Below are 26,920 nucleotides of genomic sequence, written 5' to 3' on the forward strand. Positions count from 1 at the left end.
AGCAGCACTTGTGCTAGTTTTGTAAGAGAACTTGCTGAGTGTATGTTTACAGAAACAACTGTAATCATTTTTTGATGTTATCCTCACTTTAAATTCTGTAACGAGCTATGCATTTTTTAACAAAAGCACGTTGAACATCATTCCCAGTGTGCCACGGTAAATACACAGCATTTACTACTTGTGTCTTGTGAAACAGTATTTTGAAACAGTATTTTCATGTTTAGAGATTGACCCCATTGACTTCCATTGTGTCTCACTTTAACCTCAATTTTTGTTTTTTTAAAGAATTATGCCACAAATACTGTCGTTTGAGCTTAACTTGTACTGAACTCAGAATATTCCTTTCAAGTTCAGGTGTATAGTGTAAGGTTACAATGTGACATACAAACAAAATACACGATTCGTCAATCGCAATTATTTGTATACCAGCCAAAATTTCATAATTGTGACAGCTCTATGCTTGGGCGTTGGGTCCAGTAAGCGTGGTCCATCTTATCTTATATTCTGATGTACCTCCTTCAAACAGCCATCCGCTTTGGGCGAATGCCACAGTCGGAGAAGCTGAGGTTGAAGGCAGAGTTCCTGACAGGAGATCGAGAGGTGAAGGACCCGCAGGCGGCCGATCAGAAAACTCTAGCCAAGCAGATCTACGAGGCGTATCTGAAGAACTTCAACATGAACAAATCCAAAGCACGAACCATCCTGACGGGCAAGACCAACACGCCGGTAAGATCATCTAGACATGTGTACTGACCAAAATGTGCATTGTTTACGTCAAGCTGATTTATTGTTATGGATGTTAAAGTACTTTCTCGTATCCCTGTTTAATGTGAGTCTATTATGTAAGTCATTGGTAGGTTTACTTCATGAAAACTCTGTGGTGGTTTCAAAATATTGCACAGTTTGTTTGAGCAGCCAAACAAATCTCCTTTAAATGTAGTCAATATTTTGTCATGTCATATTCATTCATTTTAGTCCATTTTAGTCTAAATAAAATGGCATATAATTTTAGTAAAAAATAAATAAAAAAAACATTTTAGTAGACATCAATGTACAAAATGACAACAACAAAAAAAAACATGTATGCTGTAACAGACCAAACTTTAAGCAAACATTCAAACTTTTACAGTATAAACATTTAATAATTTAAACATGCATTAAACAAATTACTTATCAGCATAAACAACAAGAAAAAACTGTCCGGAAAACCTAAGCTCCTGAATAGCATATAATAAATATAGTATAAGGTAAGGTAAGGTAATTAACACATTTATGAAGCAGAGAAATCCCTAATGGATTATTTGAATAAATTATTTCTAGATTTTTCTTAAAAAAATAAAAAGCAAAAGAATGAAAAACATTGTTAGCGCATTGTAAATTTCTTGCAGTATTATTTGACTCGTGATATTTTCGTCAACAGTATGCTCTAATTAAACATCATTTGATTATCGCACATCTTTTCCGGCTTATCTTCGTTTTCGTTGATGAAATCGTTTAAACAGTTTTTTTTTTTTTTTTTTTACCTGCACTCTGATGCAAAACGCCGAAAAAACTAGATGAGGTGCAATGATCAAAAACGTCCATCTTGCGTATGTTTACATAGAAATTAGAGGTACACCGATATATCGGTTTTACCTATTAATCGGTGCCGATAGTTAATTTTTCGGAACTATCGGTTTTCTGCAAAAATCTCTTCCGATAGTTTTGTTTATTTTTTGTATTTTTTTTTTTTTTTTTTTTTTGGTAATTCCTCATCAATAAACCTCATCTGGTCAAATATATAAATATATGTACACTGTCGGCCAAAAGTTTGGAGTAATGTACAGATTTTGCTGTTTCGGAAGGAAATTGGTACTTTAATTCATCAAAGTGGCATTCAACTGATCACAAAGTATAGTCAGGACATTACTGATGTAAAAAACAGCACCATCACTATTTGAAAAAAGTCATTTTTGATCAAATCTAGACAGCAGCCATCACTCCAACACCTTATCCTTGAGTAATCATGATAAATTGATCATTTGGTACTAGAAAATCACTTGCCATTATATCAAACACAGCTGAAAGCTGTTTTGTTCATTAAATGAAGCTTAACATTGTCTTTGTGTTTGTTTTTGAGTTGCCAGAGTATGCAATAGACTGGCATGTCTTAAGGTCAATATTAGGTCAAAAATGGTAAAAAAGAAACAGATTTCTCTAGAAACTCATCAGTCAATCCTTGTTTTGAGGAATGAAGGCTATACAATGCTTGAAATTGCCAAAAAACTGCAGATTTCATACAAAGGTGTACACTACAGTCTTCAAAGACAAAGGACAACTGGCTCTAACAAGGACAGAAAGAGATGTGGAAGGCCAGATGTACAACTAAACAAGAGGATAAGTACATCAGAGTCTCTAATTTGAGAAATAGACGCCTCACATGTCCTCAGCTGACAGCTTCATTGAATTCTACCCGCTCAACACCAGTTTCATGTACAACAGTAAAGAGAAGACTCAGGGGTGCAGGCTGAGAAAAAGAAAAGGTTAGAGTGGGCAAAGAAACACAGACATTGGACAACAGATAATTGGAAAAGAGTGTTCTGGATCTTAACCCCATTGAGCTTTTGTGGGATCAGCTAGACTGTAAGATGTGTGAGAAGTGCCCGACAAGACAGTCACATCTATGGCAAGTGCTACAGGAAGTGTGGGGTGAAATGTCACCCGAGTATCTGGACAAACTGACAGCTAGAATAACAAGGATCTGCAAAGCTGTCATTGCTGCACGTGGAGGATTTTTGATGAGAACTCTTTGAAGTAGTTTAAGAAGTTCTGAACATTTTTTTCAAATTGTAATAGTAATTTTTTACATTATTAATGTCCTGACTATACATTGTGATCAGTTGAATGCTACTTTGGTGAATAAAAGTACCAATTTCTTTCCATTAGAGCAAAATCTGAACAATATTCCAAACTTCTGGCCACCAGTGTATATAAATATACACGGATCAGCCACAACATTAAAGCCACCTGCCTAATATTCTGTAGGTCCCCTTTGAGCCGTCAAAACAGCGCCCCGCATCTCAGAATAACATTCTGAGATTATATTCTTCTCGCCACAATTGTACAGAGCGGTTATCTGAGTTACCATAGACTTTGTCAGTTCGAACCAGTCTGGCCATTCTCCGTTGACCTCTCTCATCAACAAGGCCAGGAAAATTCCAGGAGATCAACAGTTACAGTAATACTCAAACCAGCCCATCTGGCACCAGTTCATACACATTTATTATTTTAATTGCATGAAAAACTGATTTTCCATTGCATTCATGGAAACAATGCACCAAAAAATATGTTGTAATTAGAAAATTTCACCACAGTGGGAGTAGACCTAAATGAAATGCTGTAATTGACATTTTGCAGGATTAGTTAATTGTGGCAACTGTAACTGTAATCTCAATTATTTTTTCGATTAATTGTGCAGCCCTAATATATGCTGTAAAATGCTTCATATGGTAAATATTTGCATATAGAGCTTCGTAACAGAGCCAAGTCCTCAGTGTATTTCAGGCTTGTTTATAATTAAAAGTCCAATTTTATGCACCAAATCTGACTTTTTCTGGTTATTATTGGGATTTTGGTTGCACAATAAACTGCTTTTGGGATTTTATTCATTTTGAACTCTTGGTGCATTAGTGTCTGTGCCCTTCATAGTAAGGAAAGGCTAAGAAATGTTTAATCATTCTATAAATCGATTTTTAAAAAACTATTTAGGTTATTGACCTTTTCCACCACCATGTTTTATGATGTCGTCAAAATCCACTATCGGTCGACCTCTGATAGAAATACAATGACAAAGCTGTGCACGGACGCAGAAACGTGAAAGCACGACCCACATTTTCTTGATAAAGTGTAACTGCTTTAAATTGCACACTTTTAAGAGTTTTTACTGGTTGGAGCCGTGGCGCAGTGGGTTGTGCACATGCTCACCTAAGGGCAGTTTGTTCACAGAGAAGCAGGTCTAATCGTGTTCTGATCTTATTCCTCATTCTTCCCACACTTTTCTATAAAATAAAAGGCTACAAGTCCATAAATTCAAAAGAGTTCTTTGTTAAAGAAGCTTCCTTTGAAAAGGGTCATGGGACAAGGTTATAATAGTTGAGGTAATTCCACAAAATCTTTATTGGGTGTGTATACAGTACATGTCAATCTCATGCACCTGCAATACTAGCTTGATTGTTGGATCCGTTCGAGCATGGATTTCTTCCCTCGGCACGCTGCAGGATGTGAGCCAGCTGTTGGGAGTGAAAGCAGCTGCGTTAAGAAGAGTCTTTCATCTCGTCTTTGTCTCACAGTACGCTCCTTTTCTCTCACGGCTTGTAAATGAGTCTCTCGGGGTCTCAGGCTGACCTCTCTAATGGAGATGAGGAGTGTTCAAAGTTTTAGTCGCGTTTACAGCAAGTGTTGTCATCTGGATTTTTTCAGCTTGTGAGGTTCGTGAAAAGACGATGTGATGCATATTGCTACATCTGGTATTGTGTTGTCCTTTTAAAACACAATTACACACGTTACAAAACATGTAGGTTTTTCTCACCGTCCATCTTTCTTTTCAGAATTATAGCACCAGTATTAATTTAATCTAATTTTATTTGCATACTACTCAAGTTGCTGTTAAATGGATCTGTTAACCCTTGTGTTAATCTGTTTCCTGTTTCAGTGGCATACCCGAAATTAACTTTAACTCGACAACAACAACAAAAACAAGGAGAGTCAAGTGTTTGGTATCATTGTAAAGAAAACTTTTCCATTTTTTTTAATGATATAGATACTCTTAAGAAACTGAAAAATCACAACAAAAATTGAGCCAAAAATGTACTTTTTATCTTATTTTTCTTATTTATCATTATATATCTCTGGGTGTAAATAAGGTGGCTCAGAAAAACTGCTTTTGTTTTGTTCCCAATCATGTCAACTGTACCTGAGATTAATTTTGTGTTGATACGTCAAAGCAATCAAAAGTTATAACATTACAAAAATAATGTATCACCTCCATGTGTCCAAAAGCCTCTCCAAACAAAAAAAACATAATAATTGTACATAAGAACTAATTACACATGCAAACACAACAATGACTAAAGGTTTGCATAGCATGCAGACATGATTTTAGTAATGAGACTTCACAGAATGAGTTTCATTCTGTGTCATTTGAGTCATCATTGAGTCTGTGTCATGTATTTGGCGCCATCTCCTGGTGGCCATATGTAACATTGTGCTTCATGTGGATTATCTAATGATCTATGCATCCGATTACCTTGTGTGTGGACTCGTTTGAAAGATAATAATGTTCTGTTTATTTTTCGTAAAGTTATAGGCAAAAACACGGCATAAAAGCAACACCAACCTAATTGTCAAAGACATATACTTAGCTATTACTCACTATATTTTTGTCTGTGAGTAAAATAAATAGACTGGTTGTATTCTACTCTTCAATTTTTTTATATATAAATTATCAAAACAGACATTTCTTGTTTGGAACGTAGAGCTTCTGAGCTTTCAAACGATACCTGTTTTGTGTTGGTCAAGACTGTAGTTATTAATATTATGAAGATTATTTTATGTCTCACGGACCCATCTGAGCTTAAAGGGTTAAAGTAATGGTTTCAGGTAAATTTTTTGGCTATACTTTTTTGACGAAAAAATAATAGCAATTTTCTGGTGGCTGAAATTTTGGTGCATCCCTAAAGCTAAAATTGTTTTTTTTTGCTACATTTAATTAAGAGACATTAACAGTAGTACAGCAGTCAAAATATGACAGTAATAGAAAATAAATCAATAAGTAGTCTGAATACAGTTTCAAATGGCCACTGTAACCCAGAGAAAATCATCCACAAACGTTAAAGGAATAGTTCAACCAAAAATAATAATTCTGTAATCATTTATTCACCCTCATGTTGTTCCAAACCCAACTGAGATTCTTTCTTTCATGGAATACAAAAGGAGATTTTGGGCAATATTTGAGTGATTTTGTTGATGACAAAATGTAACGTCCCTCAATATGTCTGCTGTTTACTCTGTGGACTCATTTGGTTCTCCACCCTTGTAGATCCATTCTAAACCACAGTTCAACGTTTCTGTAGGCGTGTCAAAACTTTTCCATGCAGACAGGACTGCTGAATTCCTGTCTAACTTGTATCACGTTACACCCTAGCCTGAAGACAGTATTAATGCATGCTTTATATCGCAAATATTTCAACAAAAAGTGCATATAAAGACTTTGAGTCAGCCGTATGCTGATGCAAATTCATGTACGTCAGCAGGTGCTAGCAGGTGATATTTGTGCAAAGAAAAATCTGTCATTCAGGGTTTGCAACCGGTTAGCAAAACATTCTTTAAAATAAAATTCTTCTTAACAAATATTTTCTTCTTATTTTCGAACTTAAAGGAATATTCCAGGTTCAACACAAGTTAAGCTTAATTGACAGCATTTGTGGTAAAATGCTACAAAAAATTAATTTTGACTTGCCCCTCCTTTTCTTTAAAAAAAAAAAAGCAAAAACCTGTGTTACAGTCAGGCACTTACAATGGAAGTGAATGGGGGCCAATTTTTTTACATTAAAATACTCCCTGTTTCAAAAGTATAACCACAAGATATGAACAATATGTGTGTAAACATGATTTTAGCGTCATAAAATCACTTACAAACCATTTCTGTGTAAAGATATAGCCAATTTTACAACTTCGTTACCGTGACGATGTAATTAGGTGTGGGTAAAAATATTGATTTTCCGATTCATCGCGGTTGTAATTTGACCGATCTCGATATCGATTCTTAAATCCCGAGATCGATCTTTTATTCTACGCGCAACCCTCCACTACAGTGAGAGGAAATCACTCGCATTTGCAACATCCAAAGACGAGATCCACATGACCCATTTGCCATTTGTCACCCATACAGTCAGTTGATCATAAACAATAAAAACTAAACATTTTATTGTAATCAGCCATAGCACAGATGACATAAAGTCATTTGAGTCTCTCTCGTTAACATTAAAGATGCTATTTACAGAAATGCCAGTTTTCTTAAAGAGACAGTAACCGTTTTTAGCACATGTTCAAAAAAATCAGTGTAAATACCTGTAAATAGTAAAATTATGCAACTGAACAATAAAGATTTTACAAAATATAATATATGCAATATAATAGTATATTTATTGATTAAATACTTTGATTTTTTCCTTTTTAAAAAGCTAAAATGTGACCAAAATTATGAAAAGCTAATAATATAATTTTAATTTATTTATTTTAATTTATTTAAAATTAATATTTTCATGTTGTACCTAGTTAGAAGGTCCCCTGTATAATTGAAATTATAACAGAAATATATGCATATGAATCTAAATTGAATTGAATCGAATCGGGAAATCTGTATCGATACGCAGCCATAGATGTAATGTCAACAAACCCTAAAATGACTGTAAAAATGACAATTTCAAAAAACTTTACAGCTCAAATAATACACAAGTTTTAACAGAAGAATTAATGTAAGTGCTTTTATAAAATTATAAGGTTCACACTTCTGCATTTAAACCCTCCACAAATTGACCCCATTGACTTCCATTGTAAGTGCCTCACTGTAACCTCCATTTTTTGCTTATTTTAAAGAAAAGGAGGAATGAGTCGAAATATTTTTTTTTTTTTTTTTTTTTTTTTTTGTGGTAATCAACATTATGCCACAAATGCTGTCGATTGAGCTTAACTTGTATGGAAACCCTTGAATTGAATCTTTTAACACAAAGGGAGAAATTGTGAAAAATGTTGTGCTCAGTGATGTCATACAATGGTAGTTTATGGTGGCCACCTCTTCAAGCTTCAAAAGAACACAAAAGTATAATTCAGAAGTCTAATAAATTATTCATGAGACTCATGATTCTTATGAATGCATACGATAAGATTTGGTGAGAAACAAACTGAAATCGAATGTATTATTTAGTGAAAATGTTCACTGACCGTTGATCTCCTGTGTGCGTTCATGATAGGGCACGAGAGCAGCAGTTCACGCAGCACCCTCACGACATTGGGGCGTTCAAGCAAAAACTTGTTTTGTTTATCTAAAAACAGGTCCTCCACAGTGATAGTGACAACAGAACACAACACAGCTGGACACAAAACAGAGAACAGAACTTACTAAACATGTCTGAAGAGTTTGTAGTCGAAGAATTGATGCATTTCTATGCCCTGCCTTATTTTGATAAACATTTTATTTTTAAAATATGTATTCTGAATTTTTTGTAAATATTGTGTAAAATAAGAATTCATTTAATTCAAGCAATATTTAATTTTATGTATTTTATCTATTTTTCCATTATTAAATTAAACTGTATCGGCCCTCATCCACCCTGTACTCTCTATATCGTTGGTCAACGATTTTGTGGTAATGTAATTCATTTTAATTGGTTTGTCTAGCCTTTTGTCATCCACGACATGGAGACGCTGCAGTTGGCCGAACAGACGTTTGTGGCGAAGATGGTGGGCACTTCCGGAGGACTGTTGAATAAAGACGCTGAGGTTCGAATTTTCCACTGCTGCCAGTGCACGTCAGTGGAGACAGTCACCGAACTGACGGAATTCGCCAAGTCCGTGCCAGGATTCTCAAATCTGGACCTGAATGACCAGGTTGGTGCCAAATATGGCTGCATGTACTGTAAAAATAAGCAGGAAAAAATTATGGCTTTATGCTGAATATAATGATGTGCTTTCTCTGTGGTAATGTGTAGTGTTACTGTTGGACACTAGGTGGAGCATGCTGTAAAATATGTAGATACTTGTACTTACAGATACAGATACCATTAAATAAACTTTTTTTTTAATTACAGTCTGTGTTTTCTTTAACAGGTAACATTATTAAAGTATGGCGTTCATGAGGCGTTCTTTGCCATGTTGGCATCTTGCATGAATAAAGACGGTCTGCTGGTCGCATACGGTAGCGGTTTCATCACCAGGGAGTTTCTGAAGAGTTTACGGCGACCGTTTAGTGACATGATGGAGCCCAAGTTTCAGTTTGCGATGAAGTTTAATTCCCTCGAACTGGATGATAGTGATCTCGCACTGTTTGTCGCTGCCATCATCTGTTGTGGAGGTAAAACGACCACCCAGAACGCCCTATGTATCTATTTATGAGTGTTATTCAATAAATAAGTAACCCTAGCATCCACCTAGCAGCGCCTAAGCAACCATACACCTTCGCAACTACGTAGTAACACCTTAGCTTTTGTTTGTCAGTGATGTCATTCGATAGAGCTGAGCTAATTTGTTTCTTACCCAACTTGTCCTCCAGATCGGCCAGGGCTGGTGAACGTCCCGCACATTGAACGGATGCAGGAGAGCATCGTTAACATACTTCAGCAACATCTTAAGAGCAACCATCCCGATAATGACTTCCTGTTTCCTAAACTCCTACAGAAACTAGTAGACCTACGGCAACTGGTTACGGAGCACGCTCACTTAATACAGGAAATCAAGAATACGGAAGACACATTGCTGCATCCCTTGTTGCAAGAAATTTACAGAGACATGTACTGAGTCGAGTTTGGCAATCCGAGGCTCTCGAATGGAATGTAGACCATGAACGGTTCTTTACTCTAGTTGATTTCTGGAAAAGTATGGAAAAGGACATCTTTGGAGAGGGTCGTTGCTCTCCGGTGCCCTCCAAACTGATCACTTTTAAGGGGCTTCACGTAAAAACCACTATTCCCAGGATTTGGTGGGATTCTGGACAATACATGGACTTAAAAGCTCTTCAAACATTATTGTTGAGTTAAGCAAATGGCGGTTTCCGTGTTTGTTGGTTTAAAGAGCAAACCAAGACAATGCCAATTGAAACTGGACATGGTTTTACAAACTTTTTTTTGTTTTGGAGATTTTTTAAAACTGCTTACTGGCTTGTTTAGGCCTGAAACTGTGAATATAAACCATAAAATCCACCTGATTCATATAGCAACATTGTTTTTTGTATTGACACATAGTAAATTTTAATAGCAAGACCACCCAAGTGACTTTCCTACCGTAACTAGTGAAACGGACCGTTTTGTAATGCAACAGGAATTAAAACAATTTCAAGCTTAACGCTATCAAGTGTCTGGGTAAACAAAAACAAAGAAATTGTATTTACGTTTTTTTCAAATGGTTTCTAGCACTTGTATTTGAACAATTTATGCAAATATTTGCCATTGTTTTCTTCTACCATAAACTTGGAATCCTGTTATTTGAATAGCTCTCTAGTAAATCTCATACGTTGTAAACCTAACCAGGCATGACAAGTTTCCAGTGTCAAGTAAATTTTATGTCCACACTGAAAGAGGAAATGCTGCCTGATACGATAAAATCACAGTGAAATTTATGCATGACGTAATAAAATCACAGAGAAAATGCTGCATGATGCGTTAAAATCACAGTAAAATTTATGCGTGACATGATAAAATCCTAGTGAAAATGATGCGACGCAATAAAATTACAGCGGAAATGCTGCGTGACGCAATAAAATTACAGTAAAAATGATGCATGACGCGATAAAATCAAAGGGAAAATGATGCATGACGCGATAAAATCACAGCGAAAACGATGCATGACATGATAAAATCACAGCTAAAACAATGTATGATGTGATAAAATCACAGCGAAAATGATGAATGCCATGATAAAATCAAATTGAAAACGATGCATGACGCGATAAAATCAAAGCGAAAATGATGCATGCCGTGATCAAATCGAAGCGAAAAAGGCTGCGTGACGCGATAAAATCATCAGAAATTATGCGAGATGCGATAAAATCACAGCGATAATGCTGCGTGATGCGATAAAATCATCAGAAATTATGCGAGATGCGAAAAAGTCAAAAGAAATTATGCGAGATGCGATAAAATCACAGCGATAATGCTGCGTGATGCGATAAAATCATCAGAAATTATGCAAGATGCGATAAAATCACAGCGTTTAATGCTTCGTGACGTGATAAAATCATCAGAAATGATACGAGATGCGATAAAATCACAGCGATAATGCTATGTTATGCGATAAAATCACAGCGATAATGCTGCGTGATGCGATAAAATCATCAGAAATTATGTGAGATGCGATAAAATCACAGCGATAATGCTGCGTGATGCGATAAAATCATCAGAAATTATGTGAGATGCGATAAAATCACAGAGTTAATGCTATGTGATGCAATAAAATCATGCGAGATGCGATAAAATCACAGCGATAATGCTGCGTGATGCGATAAAATCATCAGAAATTATGCGAGATGCGATAAAATCACAGCGATAATGCTGCGTGACACGATAAAATCATCAGAAACTATGCTATAATTTATCAGAAATTATGTGAGATGCGATAAAATCACAGATATAATGCTGCGTGATGCGATAAAATCAAAGCGGAAGTGCTGTCTGACGTGATAAAATTACAGTGGAAGTGCTGCATGATGTTATAAAATCACAGCGAAAACAATGCATGATGCGATAAAAATCTAAGCGAAAATGCTGCATGATGCAATAAAACCATAAGAAATTATCCGTGATGTGATAAAATCACAGCGAAAATGCTGCGTGATGGGATACAGTCAAAGTGGAAATGCTGTATGACGCAATAAAATCACCGCAAAAATGCTGCGTGACGCGATAAAATCGTAAACGATGCGAGATGCGATAAAATCAGCGTAAATGCTGCATGATGTGAAAAAAATCACAGTTGAAATGCTGCATAATGCGATAAAACCACAGCAAAAAGTACTATGTGGAGTGTGATTTTAGCCAATGAGATTTCACCGTAGGCGGGGCTACACAGAACAACGCAACCAAGCGAGCAGCAAAATATTGCATTATGTTGTAGCTGGTTATGACAAAAACTCAAATTAACTTGGAAGAGAGAATCGATCGCTTGTTGCTTAATTGCGTCATGTCTGGTTAGGACACGTATTAGCATCCTGGACATCTCGACTGTGTTAGCATATGCCAGTGCAACTTTCAAACACAAAACACAGTCCCCGCAGTCAACACTACATATAGAAGTACACACAGAAATCTAGCAATAAAAGGGCTAAATTATGCAAAGAAATAATGATGAACCATATTAACAAGTTACAGCATTAGCACTGCAAGTAGTGTCGGCGCTAAGTCTATTTTTGCTGCACACGCTGAAATAAACAGCTTCTATGAAGCCTATTTCTTAGACATTTTCTTGTTTATAAATCTTATGAATTAGACTTCATTACAATCAAGTTTGAAATAGTTCTCGAAAGCCCACACCTGAAACCCACTCGAAAAATACAGATTTTCCCTGAAAACCGCAGTGCCTCCTCATGTCTGCATAGTGAACTACATATCTGCCTTCAACAACGAGGGTTTGTAACGTTGCTTTCAAACGGGTACATTTTCAAACTGTACTTTCCTTTACAAACCAGACAGAGAAGCTAATAGTTTACAGTATGTCAGTGTAGTACCGTTGTTTGTACATGGAAACTTAACTTGCAGTTATCTATGTTAAAAACAAATGCAAAAGCTCTAGTATATAGGCACCCATATATGTACAAGAACATTTAGTTTTCCATGGGTCACGAGCTATCCGTCCCGAACTATTACGAGTAATAACAGATTATCGTCACTCTTAACTTAAAAAAAAAAAAATGCTCAAATCTTTAGCTACCTTCAATGCAAGAAAAGTCCGAAAAACATTTGGTCACTACTCTGGGCGTTCACACTGACAAGGATTATAGTTTAGAAAATTTCACTCGTTTTTCTATTTCATTTTTTTATTTAGATTTTTAGTTTCAGTTTAGTTTTAGTTTTAATTATTCGGAAATAGTTTTTATTTTTCTTGTATCTTTCGAAATTGACGAGTTTTATTTGAGTTTTTATTTCGTTTCAGTGTTTTCATTTTAATCCCTAACAACACAGCATTATAAATTGTCAAAATTAGTTTTGCAGACTTTCATCAGAAAATGCAACAAGCCAACTGTGGTTGGTTGTTTTACAGGTTAATCAGATGGCTGTTTTCGTACTAAAAAATCGAAGACTTTCTTGAGTTTTCATTCGTATCTTAGTGCACATTTATAGTGTCAGTTTGGTTTTCGCACTTACGCAAACTCCGTTTTATTTTTAAGTTAACAAAAATATTTTTTCACTGCTAGTTGTCTTTGCAATACTTTTCACTAACGATAATAGCTTTGACATGCATTTTAAATCACTGAAGGTCGCCGTGTCACTGTACTGTTGGTTGCTGGTAGGTACTGTATCTTCTCGACTAGTTGACGAACTTTGTTTCGCCACTAGTGGTCGCTATTGCTCATTTTGCTCAAATTGCTTACTGTAGTGGAAAATGAATGACTTAAAGACGTTTTGTCACTACAAATCTCACTGTCCGTGTGAACGCCCCTTAATATGCAAACGATGCCAACTTTATCAGATCTTGGCCCACATTTTCTGCAAAGGGGTTTTAATGCACTTAAACTGTAAAATGTTTGATTTTAACTGGAAACGATAGAGCGTTGTAACTCTGTAAATAGCGGATGCTTGCTGTGATGGTCCAGTGCTGTAACGGCTTAGGTATTATGCATTGCGCAAGATTATGACTATGTTGTTAATAAATTGCATCTTTTATACTTTATTAATATATAGAAGGTATTGTGAAATTAATGAGTTGAATGCAGTGCAATGAACAGTAAATATGGAGAACCAGCAACCCAGTAGCAGCTTGATTTGTCATCTTAAGACACTTGCATGGAAATTTATGTAATAATAACCACATTCCTTTTTGATTCCCGCAGCGTGGAGGACCTGTACAACTCTTAAATGGAGTGTGTTGAGCTTTCCCTCAATTTTTATTTATCTTTTTAGTTATTAGCTAGCAAAAGGTAATAACTTACTCCGCCTCTGAAACAACTTTCATTTTCGGCTGATGTCATCAAGCACTCTTATTTTTTAAACCCTCCCATCCAACCACCTGTCATATATAGAGACCACTTTCCACATCCAATCAATTCCTGATGGATAAAATCAAGTACTGTCCTACATTTTTGACATTTGTTTGGTGTTTCAGGTCCTCAGTTGATGTACTGTACATCAGGTCTCAGGAACAAGAATGGCGATACTAATGTACATATTGACAGTGCAGATTATCTATACTGCCAAATGACACAAGTCAAGCCAAATAGTTTGTAAATCCTGCCAGATTTTCTCTATATCTCTCCATTTTAATGTGCACTCCGGAGTCGTAACACACTACCGGGACATTTTTGAAAATTAGTAAATGCAGTAAAATCACGTTTAGTGTGCATCGTTTAATTCTTGCGTTCTTGTTAGCTTTGTGTTGTCCAGAAATTATTTTCAAATCAGTTTATATGCTTATGATAATGCTCAATGATTTAATTGTTGTTTGATGTATAAATATGTCTGTTTTAAAATGAAATGAATCCATCAGAAAGCTTTGAGTTCGTCCTCTGCCTTATTCTTACTTGTATGTTTGGAATGAAACACTAACATACTACTACTACAGCAAAATATACTGTATACTGCATACTACTAGAGGTAGACCGATGTATCAGTTTTACCAATTAATCGGTACCGAGAGTTGTTATCTGCAAATATCTGTGCCGATAGTTGCCGATATTTTTCTTTATTTAATTTCCCCGTTATTCTAGAGCAGGGACCAATGCTCTAGAATAACGGGGGAATTGAATAAAGAAAATAAAGCAAAATATCGGCAACTATCGGCACAGATTTTGGCCGATAACCTATAGTTGTTGTTTTTTTACTATCGGTTAGCTGCCAAAATCTGTGCCGATAGTTGCCAATATTTTTCTTTATTTAATTCCCCCGTTATTCTAGAGTAGGGACCAATGCTCTAGAATAACAGAGGAATTAAATAAAGAAAATAAAGCAAAATATCGGCAACTATCGGCCAATAACCTATAGTTGTTGTTTTTTTTAACTATCGGTTATCTGTCAAAATCTGTGCCGATAGTTGCCATTATTTTTCTTTATTTAATTATATAAAGAAAATAAAGCAAAATATCGGCAACTATCGGCACAGATTTTGACCGATAACCAATAGTTGTTGTTTTTTAACTATCAGTATCTGCCAAAATCTGTGCCGATAGTTGATGATATTTTTCTTTATTTAATTCCCTCGTTATTCTAGAGCATTGTAGAACATTGTAATGGAGAAAAGTCTCATTCAAAATAAGAGTCCCTAGTGTGTTTCAGGCTTGTTTATAATTAAAAGTCCCGCTTTATGCACCAAATCTTAATTTTTCTGGTTATTATTGGGATTTTGGTCGCATAATAGACTCCATCTGTGATTTTATTTATTTTGGACTCTTATAGCCTCTGTGTCTGTGCACTTCACATTAAGTATAGGCTAAGAGTTTTTTAACATTCTTTAAATCAATAAAAAAAATTTTTTTAAAACTATCAGACGATTAATCGGTTATCGGCCTTTTCCACCACCTTAGTTATCAGTATTGGCAAAATCCACTATCGGTTAACCTCTAAATACTACATTTTAAAATAGTGTGTAAAAACAGTATGCATTATGCAGCACTATTTAGTACACTACTTCGATGTCATCACATGGCATCGGGAAAATTTTCAGATTTTTGATCGAATTCTCTGCTAAACAATTTATTTACGTTTGCAGTCTGGTTAAAGAGTAAATCTAAAAAAAGAAAACTGTAATTTTAGCAAATGTAGCTGGTCATGCGGGTATGCATGCAGAAAATGTGCATACTATGCATAGTACGCATGCTAAATACTACAGAAATGGTAAGAGTAGTATGCTGTTCCAAACATAACCCATATCTCTTCCTGTGCCTTAGATACAGATTGTAAGACGGAGCAGTTTTATGGCACAGCTGAATTATTTTTGTGGTTCTTTTTATTTTTATTTTATTGGCAAATGTTTTCATAATCCTCATTTCACAATATCTCCCACGAGTAACTTTTTTGTCTTGTCATATTTGCTATCTGAGCAAAAATGTATGCATCAATTATTAAGTTGTTTTCTTTTCATGTTTAATTGATTCAAATGAAATGTTTGATTGCCAGCATCTTGAAAGTGACTAACTAGAAGAGATTTTAAAGATATCGTATCAGGGAATTTTGTCACGGTCTTCCCGTTGCCCTGTAGCTCAGGTCACAGTAAAGTACTGTTCTGCCTTTGTCATATCTAATAATTTCTTGATTTTAAAAAGCTGGTTGATACACACATCTGTGACTTTGTACTAGCAGTTGATTATTAATATAATGCCGTACAAAATGCATCAGTGGTGGTGTTTATTTGTTTGTTTGTTTTGTTCTACGATGGCTTAACAACTAGATAAATGTATGTAAATATAAAGTCCTGTTTCAAAATAAAAGTTCTCTTTGTAAAACTATCTTTTTCTGTATAACATTACATTTTATATTCAAAAAAAGTTACAACTGGCCTACAATTTTACAAAACACAACTCATTGCATAGCGCTCTCCAGTGGTGTAAAATCAAACAGCTCTTGGATTATAATTTAAAATACAAGCGGTAACACTTTAAAATAAAGTTACATTAGTTAACAACATTAGTTAATATGAAGTAACAATAAACAATACTTTTACAGCATTTATAAATCTTGGTTAATCTTTATTTCAACATATACTAACACAATTTTTAAATTAAATGTTGTATATGTTGTATTATTTACATTAATGAATGCACTATGAAAATTGTATTTTTAGAATAAATTCTGTAAAGAATATATTGTTCATTGTTAGTTAATGATACCTTATGCATATGCTACCATACAAGCAACCACATTATATTTTGACTTTGATTGACCACTGTTTATTACAAATGTGCCTGCCTTGCTTTGCCTACAATAACAATTTAGCCTATGAAATAAATCCACAACACATAAGTAATAGTTTAAATGCAACTTGTTTGAACTTGTTTTATCAATGGTAAATAAAACATGCATTTTCATCTACATAAATTCAATATTAGTTTAACTTGGCTTTTCTGATGTATGGACTACATAGCTAAATTTTATTCTAAATGTATCGTTTTCTGAAATATTTTGCAATCATATAAAAGTCTATCTAAAATATTAATAAGCAGATTTATTATATATATTAAAGAACTTCTGGCCACCAAGGCAGGTCCATCTGCAAACCTATAGTTTCATGATAATTGTCATTCTGCCTACTTGTATTTCTACAGTTCCTCATCTGTCCACTAAGCGGCAGTAGTGTGTATCATGGCGTTGTCACATGATATCTGTTACTTTTCTCAGCGCTCTTAAGGCTTGACCAATCACAGTCTAAAGAGCCCTGAGCGCCTTTTTATTATTATAATGATTATTTAATCCTTTTATATCCATTACATTGGCAAATTTTCATTCGTATTTAAGTTGTGATTCTTGAAATAAACATTAAGGGTATAAACGTCTCCAAATAAGACCAAATAAAACATCCAGATATGTTAATGCATCTCAATGGAGGATTTGGTGACAAGTTAAATTTACTATCCAATGATTAAATAAATACAGCTGAAGTCAGAAGTTTACATACACCTTAGCCAAATACATTTAAACTCAGTAACATCATTATTTCATCAGACCAGAGGACATTTCTCCAAAAAGTATGATCTTTGTCCCCATGTGCACTTGCAAACTGTAGTCTGGCTTTTTTACGGCAGTTTTGGAGCAGTTGCTTCTTCCTTGCTGTGCAGCCTTTCAGCTTATGTCGATATTGGGCTCATTTTACTGTGGATATAGATACTTGTCTGCCTGTTTCCTCCAGCATCTTCACAAGGTCCTTTGCTGTTGTTCTGGGATTGTTTTGCACTTTTCGCACCAAAATACGTTCACCTCTAGGAGACAGAATGCGTCTCCTTCCTGAGCAGTATGATGGCTGTGTGGTCCCATGGTGTTTATACTTGCGTACTATTACTTGTACAGATGAACGTGGTACCTTCAGGTGTTTGGAAATTGCTCCCAAGGAAGAACCAGACTTGTGGAGGTCCACAATTTTTTTTCCTGAGGTCTTGGCTGATTTCTTTTGATTTTCCCATGATGTCAAGCAAAGAGGCACTGAGTTTGAAGGTAGGCATTAAAATACATCCACAGGTACACCTCCAATTCAGGACACCTCCTATCAGAAGCTAACTGGCTAATTGTCTAAATACTTGACATGATTTTCTGGAATGTTCCAAGCTGCTTAAACGCACAGTTAACTTAGTGTATGTAAACTTCTGACCCACTGGAATTGTGATATAGTCAATTAAAAGTGAAACAATCTGTCTGTAAACAATTGTTGGAAAAATTACTCGTGTCATGCACAAAGTAGATGTCCTAAACGACATGCCAAAACTATATATTGCTAATATTAAATCTGTGGAGTGGTTAAAAAAAATGAGTTTTAATGACTTCAACCTAAGTGTATGTAAACGTCTGACTTCAATTGTAAAATGGTTTCAATATACCCAATTAATATTTATAATTTATTGCAATCTATTTATTTAAGCAATATTATTATTATTTTTTATTTTTGTAACCCCCTGATTGTTGTTGGCCTTTACTGTTGTTTCTTTGTTTATTGTTTACTATATTGTAACTGTATCTGATCAATAAAAAAGTAAAGGAAAAGAGAAAGAAAGAAAGAAATGGTGATTAGTTCTATTTGTACAGTTCCACATTTGTCCACTAGGTGCCAGCACTCTCCATTGATGTCACGCCTTACAACATCATGGCGGCGCCCACGGTCCGGTCATGCTGCAATATGTATCGAGTCAAATCACATTTTATACTGAGGAAAACCACTTTATCTAAATATTTTAAAGCTTCATTTCACTGTTCCCCATCTCGAGGCACCGGGCTCCTCTTGTCCCTGTACAACCGAGGTATCCTGAAGGAGTCGTTCCCTGAGAAAGCAGCCCAGGCTGAACTCCCGGATCTCCTCCGGTCCGGACGGCAGACAGTCTACTGCGGCTTCGACCCGACCGCGGACAGCCTGCACGCCGGCAACCTGCTCGCTATCGTCGGCCTGCTGCACTTCAGAGCCGCGGGCCATGACATCATCGCGCTGCTCGGCGGAGCCACGGCGCAGATTGGCGACCCGAGCGGGAAGACGGCCGAGAGAGAGCGACTCTCCCCGGCCACGGTGGAGCAAAACGCCCGCGGGATCCTGGAGAGCCTCCAGCGGGTCTTCACCAACCATGAGCTGTATTTCTGCCCGGACCCGAGTAAACTGGGCCGGGTGACAGTGCTGAATAATTCCAGCTGGTATAAGGACTGGCACGTGGTGCAGTTTTTGTCGGAGGTGGGTAGGTGCTTTCGGATGGGCACCCTGCTCAGCAGGCACAGCGTTCAGTCGCGGCTTAAGGGTGCAGAGGGCATGAGTTACACCGAGTTCTCATACCAGCTCTTTCAGGCCTTTGATTTCTACCAGCTGCATCAGTTACACGGGTGTAGAATACAGCTGGGCGGGACAGATCAACTTGGGAACATCATGAGTGGACATGAGTTTATACACAAGTATGTGCATTTTAAATTGCATGTATAAACATTATGTAAACAAAGTAATACTGCACATTTCTTGCTCTGCAGAAAGACGGGAGAAGACGTGTTCGGTCTGACGGTTCCCCTCGTCACAAACTCAGTTGGAGATAAACTGGGGAAAACGGCTGGAAACGCTGTCTGGTTGAACAGAGATAAAACTTCCCCCTTTGAGTTCTACCAGTACTTCCTCCGCTTGCCAGATAACAGCGTGGAGGGGTAGGTTGTCATTTAATAGTGAATGTGGGTTGTAGCAGTGGCCTAGCCAAGGGTGGGACGGGGTGGGCCTGGGACCGTGGACCACCCAGAATATTACAGATTATTCTTTTGACTTCTTGTATAAAAAAAGTAAATAATTGAGGACATTTACCAGCATTTATTTTGCTTTATTATTTTTTTATTAAAGATATACATTTTCGTCTATATGACAATAGCACATTCTTTCAGAGCTGGGCAGTGAATCTTCGCATAATGATAAAATATGATGCATTATATTTTGATTATGCAATCTTTTGTACATTTTGTAACATTTTATTTTATAGCAGCATATAATAACGAATAGACGATACACTGGAACAGCAATGCAGCAGCCATAGACGTTTGTCATGTTATTATATATACAGTTATGAACATGTAATCGCCCCTCGAGTACTCGACAAGTACTCGAGTAATTAGTCCGAGTACTCGAGTAGACAAAATGACCATCCCTAGTATATTCCTTGCATATTAGTGACAAACAGTGCAGACGGTGTCGTTTGACCGCGGACACATTCTCTGATCAGCCATGTGCTTTCTACCTGTCAATCATTTTCCCGCGATTTTGCGAGTGTAGTAGTTGAAGTGGAACATTCAGGTTTAACGTCATATTCATAACAGTGTCACCAGGGGAAACTATATTGCAACTGTTGTGTTTGACATCCTTAAGAAGACGCATTGCTGCTCTACTGTTCGCTTCGGAAAGAAGGGGCGTGTCTAATTTAACGGCTCAGTCTTGTGGAAGTTCCAGAACGTCTGTAATCGCTTACCGCACTTTTAAGCATTAATTTGAGTTCATGACATTAATGAAGGTCCGATAATTGTGCTTACAGTTTGATGTATGTACTGTTATGTTGCAGTCAAAGCGAACTGACATTCGAGTCGTTGTCAGTGCGATCATTTAGGAAAAACAAGACAAATAATTGCGTTTAATATTATTGATATCCAACCTGATGCAGAGCTACCTTACATGGCACGTTTAAATAAATGCAAATGAAATATGAGAGCTGTGGCTGAGGGACATTTTTTCAATGAATAGCGACATAAATTTCATTGCATTGCTTTTATTGAACCCTTAATATTTATTTATGTTTGTCTGATGTTTGTGTCTTAGTATACTTACCGACTGTATTTTTTTAAAAACCTGCCTATTTAGCATCTTTAGATTGACAGAAACATATTTTATGTCACAGGTACCTCAAACTCTTCACCTTCCTGCCGCTGGCTGAGGTGGATAAAGTGATGGAACAGCAGAGGCAAGATCCCGGCAAACGGATCGCGCACAAACGCCTCGCCGCTGAGGTCACTAAACTGGTCCACGGGAAAGAGGGGCTGGAAAGCGCCAAAAGGCAAGAGCAAATATTCTCTGGTTTTGCCATACGTGTTAATGTTTGATCTTACAATGATCATATCATTTTAACAATGATAACTGTGATATCTGTGTGCCAAAGAATGAACTGCAGAGGGGCAGGAAGTTCCTGTTAAATTAAGAAGTATTTTATTACAAAATGAAATTTGTTTCTATTTTCTGAAAGAAAAGATTTAAATATTTTCAACAGTTTTTCCAAAATATTAATATATTGTATTGTTTAATATTTCAAAATATTAATATAATTTATTAAGTGTTTAATATTTCAAAATATTAATATATTTTATTGTTTAATATTTCAAAATATTAATATATTTTATTAAGTGTTTAATAATTCAGAATATTAATATTAAAGGAAATAATTAAAATTGTTTCTATATTCTGAAAGAAAAACTTTAAATACTTTAAACAGTTGTTCAAAATATTAATATATTTTATTAATCATTTAATATTTCAAAATATTAATGTTTTATTGTTTAATATTTCCAAATATTAATATATTTTATTCATCGTTTAATATTTCAAAATATTAATATATTTTATTAATTGTTTAATATTTCAAAATATTAATATAATTTATTAACTGTTTAATATTTCAAAATATTAATATCATGTATTAAGTGTTTAATATTTCAAAATATCAATATGTTTTATTGTTTAGTATTTCCAAATATTAATATAATTTATTAATTGTTTAATATTTCAAAATATTAATATTTTATTAATCGTTTAATATTTCCAAATATTAATATAATTTATTAAGTGTTTAATATTTCAAGATATTAATATTAAAGGAAATAATGAAATTTGTTTCTGTATTCTGAAAGAAAAACTTTAAATAAAATATATTAATATTTTAAAAACTGTTGAAAGTATTTAGTGTGTAATATTTCAAAATATTAATGAAAATAATGAAATTTGTTTCTATATTCTACTTTCAGCAGTTTTGCAAAATATTAATATATTTTATTGTTTAATATTTCAAAATATTAATATTAAAGGAAATTATGAAATTTGTTTCTATATTCTAAAACCTTGAAATCCTGACAAAAATAACTTTACAGTGTAAATAATACATATTAGTTTAACAGAATTCATGTAAGTGCTTTTATTAAATTATAAGCTTCACATTTCTGCCTTTAAACCCGCCAAAAATTGGCCTCACTGTAACCTCCATTTTTGCTGTTTTTAAAGAAAAGGAGGGACGAGTCGAAATTATTTTATTATTATTGTGCTAATCATCATTATGCCACAAATGCTGTCCATTGAGCTAACATAAAGAAGTAATTAAAAAAGTGCTGGTGGGCCGTTGATTTATTCCCCGATATCTTGTGCAGCTGTTGGATTCTTCAGTTTGAGAATATTTTTTGTGTCTATACGTGTACACACAGATGCACCAATGCTCTGTACCACAGCAGTATTCAGGCCCTGGAGCAGATGAGTGACACTGAACTCCAGGAGCTGTTCCAAGAGGCTCCATTCCATGAGGTTTTCCTGGATCCAGGGACGACGGTGCTAGATGCCTGCAGAAGGGCACAAGCCATTCCTGAGGGACCACGTGGGTGAGAGCTACACTTTGTGCTTGGTGCTTCTTAAAAAGATTGTATTTCTCAGAATTGCATTACTAGACCAAAAATATCTCAACTGATTAAAATGCATTTGTGCCTATTTAATTGATATAATTTGATTCTTCCCTCTTCAAGGTATCAGATGATAAAGGATGGTGGTGTTTGGATCAACCACCAGAGGGCAGCAAATCCCGAGCAAGTTCTGATTTCAGGACAGCACATCCTGTCTAATGGACTCAGCCTGATCAGAGTGGGCAAGAGGAACTTTTACATCCTCAAGTGGCTTAGCATGTGATTTACCAACTTCACCAGCACATGGATGTATGTCGCTGTTTGCATTTTGAATGCCTTTCAAAGACAAACCATGCATTGTCCGAAACCCTTCAGGATTTATATGGATGTATTCAAATACTCAGAATACAAGCTACATTTCACATTCAGAATGTGAACTATGTGTGCACACTTGTTTATTCCAGTGTGGATGAACATGTTGAAATGGTATATAATGGAAACTATTCCCTGTAATTCCAGAGTTCACCAGCAGTGGTCAGTAGAGCTCTTTTCATGCACATTAAAGTAACTTGTGCTGTTTTAAAAGATTTCAGAATTACATGTGGAATTGTGTGGAATGGTTATATTTACAGTGTGTGGAATAAATCAGACGTATAAAAGACCTGAGGAATTAGAAAAGACTTTGTCTTGTATGCTGGTTCCTGTTTTGTTTGGACAAATTACTTGTTGTTTTGATGTCATAGTGTGAATATATAGAGAAGATGCTCTTGATTTAATTTGATTTAATCACACTTACTGGAACACTTGAATCTTGTTCAGATTTTTAACTATAGATACGACATGAAATACAAAACAGACATTATATAACACAATTCAGTTGATCCTCAGTTAATTACATGTATGAGGTTTACCAGGAGAATGACTCCTTAGGTGATCTATGGGGGAAAATATCTTCATTACATATGGAGTTACATATGTGCCACAATTCTGCAAGATGACATTTTGAGCGCACAAAAAAATTATCTGCATGCGCAAGATGATTGTGATGAGGAAGAGGGCGGGGTCAGGCCGTGAGTGCGCACGGCCGGCCCCCGATCGTGCTAATCAGCTGAGGAGAGGGATGCGGCAGTTCGAGAGAGAGAGATAGCCACACGCAGCTGCCGTGTGCGTTTATGTTTATGTCTTTTTATGTTTTCATTAAACATTATTTTGACTGTTCAGCCAGTTCCCGCCTCCTCCTTGCCCATTTTAAACCTTGTTACATTGGTGCCGAAACCCAGGAAGGAGGAGGGATGCGCTTTCGTGGAGTCTTCCCCACTGCCGTCCACCCAAAGGAGCAGCCGTGGCCGTCTACCGGGGGATGGATGAGTCGCTGCCGGCCGCCATCCGCGAGGGGAGGAGGGGCTCACAATCAGCCGCCAGAACACAGAGGGACGTTCCATCCGCCAGGGGTCGGAGTACTTCCTCCGGTCCGCCCGGGGAGGAGCGGCTGTTGTCCACTAGAGGGTGGAGGAGTGGTCGAGGACCAGGAAACGCAGTGTCTGGGAACCGGCGAGCAAAATATTTTTCTCTCTCTCACTGTCGCTCCGCCTTGCCCTTTCCCTCTCCTCTTTTCCCTCCCCTTGTCTCCCTCCCAGGTCTCGAAAGGCAGGGAAAGCCTGCCGGCAGGTACAGTCACAAGGGCAACGCCCCCCCTCGGGGATGTACATCATGCCGGGGGTTCCCCGGCCTGATGCAAACGAGTGAGGAGTGTGATGAGGAGGAGGGCAGGGCCGGGCCGTGAGTGCGCACGCCCGGCCCCCAATCGGGCTAATCAGCCAAGGAGAGGGATATGGCTGAGCCGGATGTGGCAGTTCGAGAGAGAGAGAGAGAGCCACACGCAGCTGCCGTGTGTGTTTATGTTTATGTCTTTTTGCATTTTCATTAAACATTATTTTGACTGTTCAGCTGGTTCCCGCCTCCTCCTTGCCCATTTTAAACCTTGTTACAATGATATTTTGAGCGCACAAAACACTTTCTGCACGCACGAGATGATATTTTGAGCTCATAAAAAGTTATTTTGCACACGCTTGAACTCAGTATTGTAAAGCAATGCATCTTCTTGCAAAGATAAATGCATTTTGAGCAAACGAAAATAAATGTTGCACTTGCATAATTTATTTGAATGTGAATTTGCTCAGAATTCTGAAATTTTGCTTTCTCCTCCTACCCACTCTGAGTGCAAAATACCTTTTTGCATGCTTAAAATAACATCTTGTGTGTGCAGAATTGTGGCACAAATATAACTCCATAAGTAACATGGCCTATGATGAGTGAGTGATTCATGCAAACAACAAAATCAGGGACAGATTTTTATTGAGGTTACTGAATTATCTGAGTTGTCGTGTTGATAGAAGATTAAATTCTGCCTAACACGTATGTCATCAGCTGCAGGATTATAAACCATCACAGTAGCCAAAGATGCATCAGAAAACTGATTGACATCTACAGGTTTATGACACGCCCGTATTTCTTTACGAGGTGCTTGTCATGATGATTGTGAGGTCTAGTTGTCCGGGCAGTGCTGTTCTTGGAACTGTTTTGACAATTACTACTTCCAGGAACATAAAAACCTGCAATGTTTCTCATGTTGTACTTCCACATTTTTTCTTTATAAAAGTGTGTCAAATTTAAACCTCATCTTTAGACAGCAGTGACTAACACATTACATTTCATGAAGTGTAACCAGCTACAATTTGTCTTCTTAAGTAGATCTTGATATACTTCAAAGAACATGCATGAGCTCTTGAAAATTATTTTTATTTTAAATGGAAAGTATGACCACCAAGTTTCCTGATTATGCTATTATAAACACATTTTAGTTTCAATATGACCATGAGGAGAGTTTCGACTTGAGCAGCTTTTTTTATTTATTCTCACGATATTTAGTTTTCAATATCAGGAACTCGAAATATTCAGCAATAGCTCTGACCAAGATCACTCCATGTCTAGTCTAAACTAGTTTTAAACTAGTTTGCAGTGTATATTCACCATTGACAGCTCATCTTAGGTTTAGTCTTAAAAACCATCCCTATAATTTGATTGTTTTGATTTAAAATTCTGCATCTCTTGCCATTTCATTGACAATGTATTATACTTAACATTTTTAAGTTAACGTTTTTTAAACATTCTAGTTTCGATTTGACAGCGCATTTGGAACGCCGTGTAATTTCAAACGTATTAGTGTCTACGTCATAATGCATTCACGAGTTTCTGAATTCTCTTGGTTCGAGGGTGACTTCCGAATCGCGAACGAACGGTTCTTTTGAACAGGTTCTTTTTAATGATTCAATCGAACTGATGCGTTAAGATTTACAAAGCTTTAATGAATCGCTCGACTGTAAGAGAACTTGGTTTCTGCTGACAGAAAATCTGGCTAAAAAAAAGTTTCATGCAAAGCGATAGAGTCCATCTGAAACGCACAGATTTACAGATGCGCCATATTTGATTTTTGGCGGGAATGAACAGGAGGCTGTGAGGGACAGACGAAAGCTCCTAGAGCACGTCTAATTTTCCAAAACTCTTGGGGGTTTTTTTGTCTTCTGATTAGTTTTTTATTATTATTTAAAAGTGCTATGGTCATTGTTTCGTGAGAGGAATGATCCAAAACACAGCGACGTTAGATAGACTCCCTCGCAAAATCCCGTCAAAAGTTAAAGATGCCGCCACAGTGAATAAGATCCGTAAAACTAGTCTAATTTATATAATTTAGTCGAAAACAGAGTGATATCAGCAGCAGTGTTGGGTGTAATGCATTTCTGAGTAATTAATTACTTAATTGTTCTTTGAAAAAATAAAGTAGGGGATTACTCTTAGTTTTCAGTACTTTAATTACAGTTACTTCTGATGTAACTGTGTTAAATACTGCATAGACCATAGAACAATTCTATATAAAACAATAGTGAATTTAAAACGTCTAACGTTAAAATGTACGTTTTCTAATTTAACGCTGCCCCCTTAAATTCTCTGAATAATTTATTTTTTATTTTTTATAATACGATATGTTTATTTCATGTCTATCCTTGTATTTTTCATCAGGGTTTTAGAAAGTAATTAGTAATAAGTAATGCAATTACTTTTCAGACAGAGTAATTAGGCCTAGTACAGATATCTAATGGTGTAAT

The 26,920-nt window shown here is 36.2% G+C and overlaps 2 protein-coding genes and 1 long non-coding RNA gene across 5 annotated transcripts in view; 2 read left to right on the forward strand and 1 right to left on the reverse strand.

Annotated features, from left to right (window-relative positions):
• pparab (peroxisome proliferator-activated receptor alpha b) overlaps nucleotides 1-14,455 on the forward strand; it is a 54,060-nt gene extending 39,605 nt beyond the window's left edge. Inside the window, exons 5-8 of one of the 2 annotated variants that reach the window (XM_051689998.1) lie at nucleotides 527-726; nucleotides 8,437-8,646; nucleotides 8,866-9,109; nucleotides 9,308-14,455. In XM_051689998.1, coding sequence (XP_051545958.1) covers nucleotides 527-726; nucleotides 8,437-8,646; nucleotides 8,866-9,109; nucleotides 9,308-9,552 — 899 coding nt within the window. In that variant the 3' untranslated portion in view covers nucleotides 9,553-14,455. The remainder of the gene's footprint in view (nucleotides 1-526; nucleotides 727-8,436; nucleotides 8,647-8,865; nucleotides 9,110-9,307) is intronic. The other variant, XM_051689999.1, reaches the window with a different exon arrangement.
• LOC127436080 (uncharacterized) lies at nucleotides 11,187-16,923 on the reverse strand. Its single transcript, XR_007896327.1, has 2 exons — nucleotides 15,076-16,923; nucleotides 11,187-14,761 (listed from the first exon to the last, which is right to left on the reverse strand). It is a non-coding gene; the product is annotated as an uncharacterized LOC127436080 (long non-coding RNA).
• A 220-nt stretch (nucleotides 16,924-17,143) lies between these two features.
• yars2 (tyrosyl-tRNA synthetase 2, mitochondrial) lies at nucleotides 17,144-24,655 on the forward strand. 2 transcript variants are annotated; one of them, XM_051689996.1, is made up of 5 exons: nucleotides 17,144-19,532; nucleotides 19,605-19,772; nucleotides 21,002-21,157; nucleotides 22,569-22,735; nucleotides 22,881-23,023. In XM_051689996.1, exons 1-5 carry the CDS (start codon nucleotides 18,745-18,747, stop codon nucleotides 22,889-22,891), a joined length of 1,290 nt encoding a protein of 429 aa, XP_051545956.1. In that variant the 5' UTR covers nucleotides 17,144-18,744; the 3' UTR covers nucleotides 22,892-23,023. The 2 variants fall into 2 exon arrangements, with proteins under 2 accessions (XP_051545956.1, XP_051545955.1); XM_051689995.1 differs by having other exon boundaries at nucleotides 17,151-19,532; nucleotides 22,569-22,739; nucleotides 22,881-24,655.
• The last annotated feature ends 2,265 nt before the right edge of the window (nucleotides 24,656-26,920 follow it).

This window comes from Myxocyprinus asiaticus, chromosome 46, assembly GCF_019703515.2.
Source record: "Myxocyprinus asiaticus isolate MX2 ecotype Aquarium Trade chromosome 46, UBuf_Myxa_2, whole genome shotgun sequence".
NCBI lineage: Eukaryota > Metazoa > Chordata > Actinopteri > Cypriniformes > Catostomidae > Myxocyprinus > Myxocyprinus asiaticus.

Excerpts from the sequence above, each read along its gene's own strand:
- yars2 (XM_051689995.1), top strand. The coding sequence starts at position 18,745 with ATGGCGGCGCCCACGGTCCGGTCATGCTGCAATATGTATCGAGTCAAA. Across the intron at positions 19,773-21,001 it reads CCAGATAACAGCGTGGAGGG|GTACCTCAAACTCTTCACCT; the intron begins GTAGGTTGTCAT and ends TTTATGTCACAG. Across the intron at positions 22,740-22,880 it reads ATTCCTGAGGGACCACGTGG|GTATCAGATGATAAAGGATG; the intron begins GTGAGAGCTACA and ends TCCCTCTTCAAG.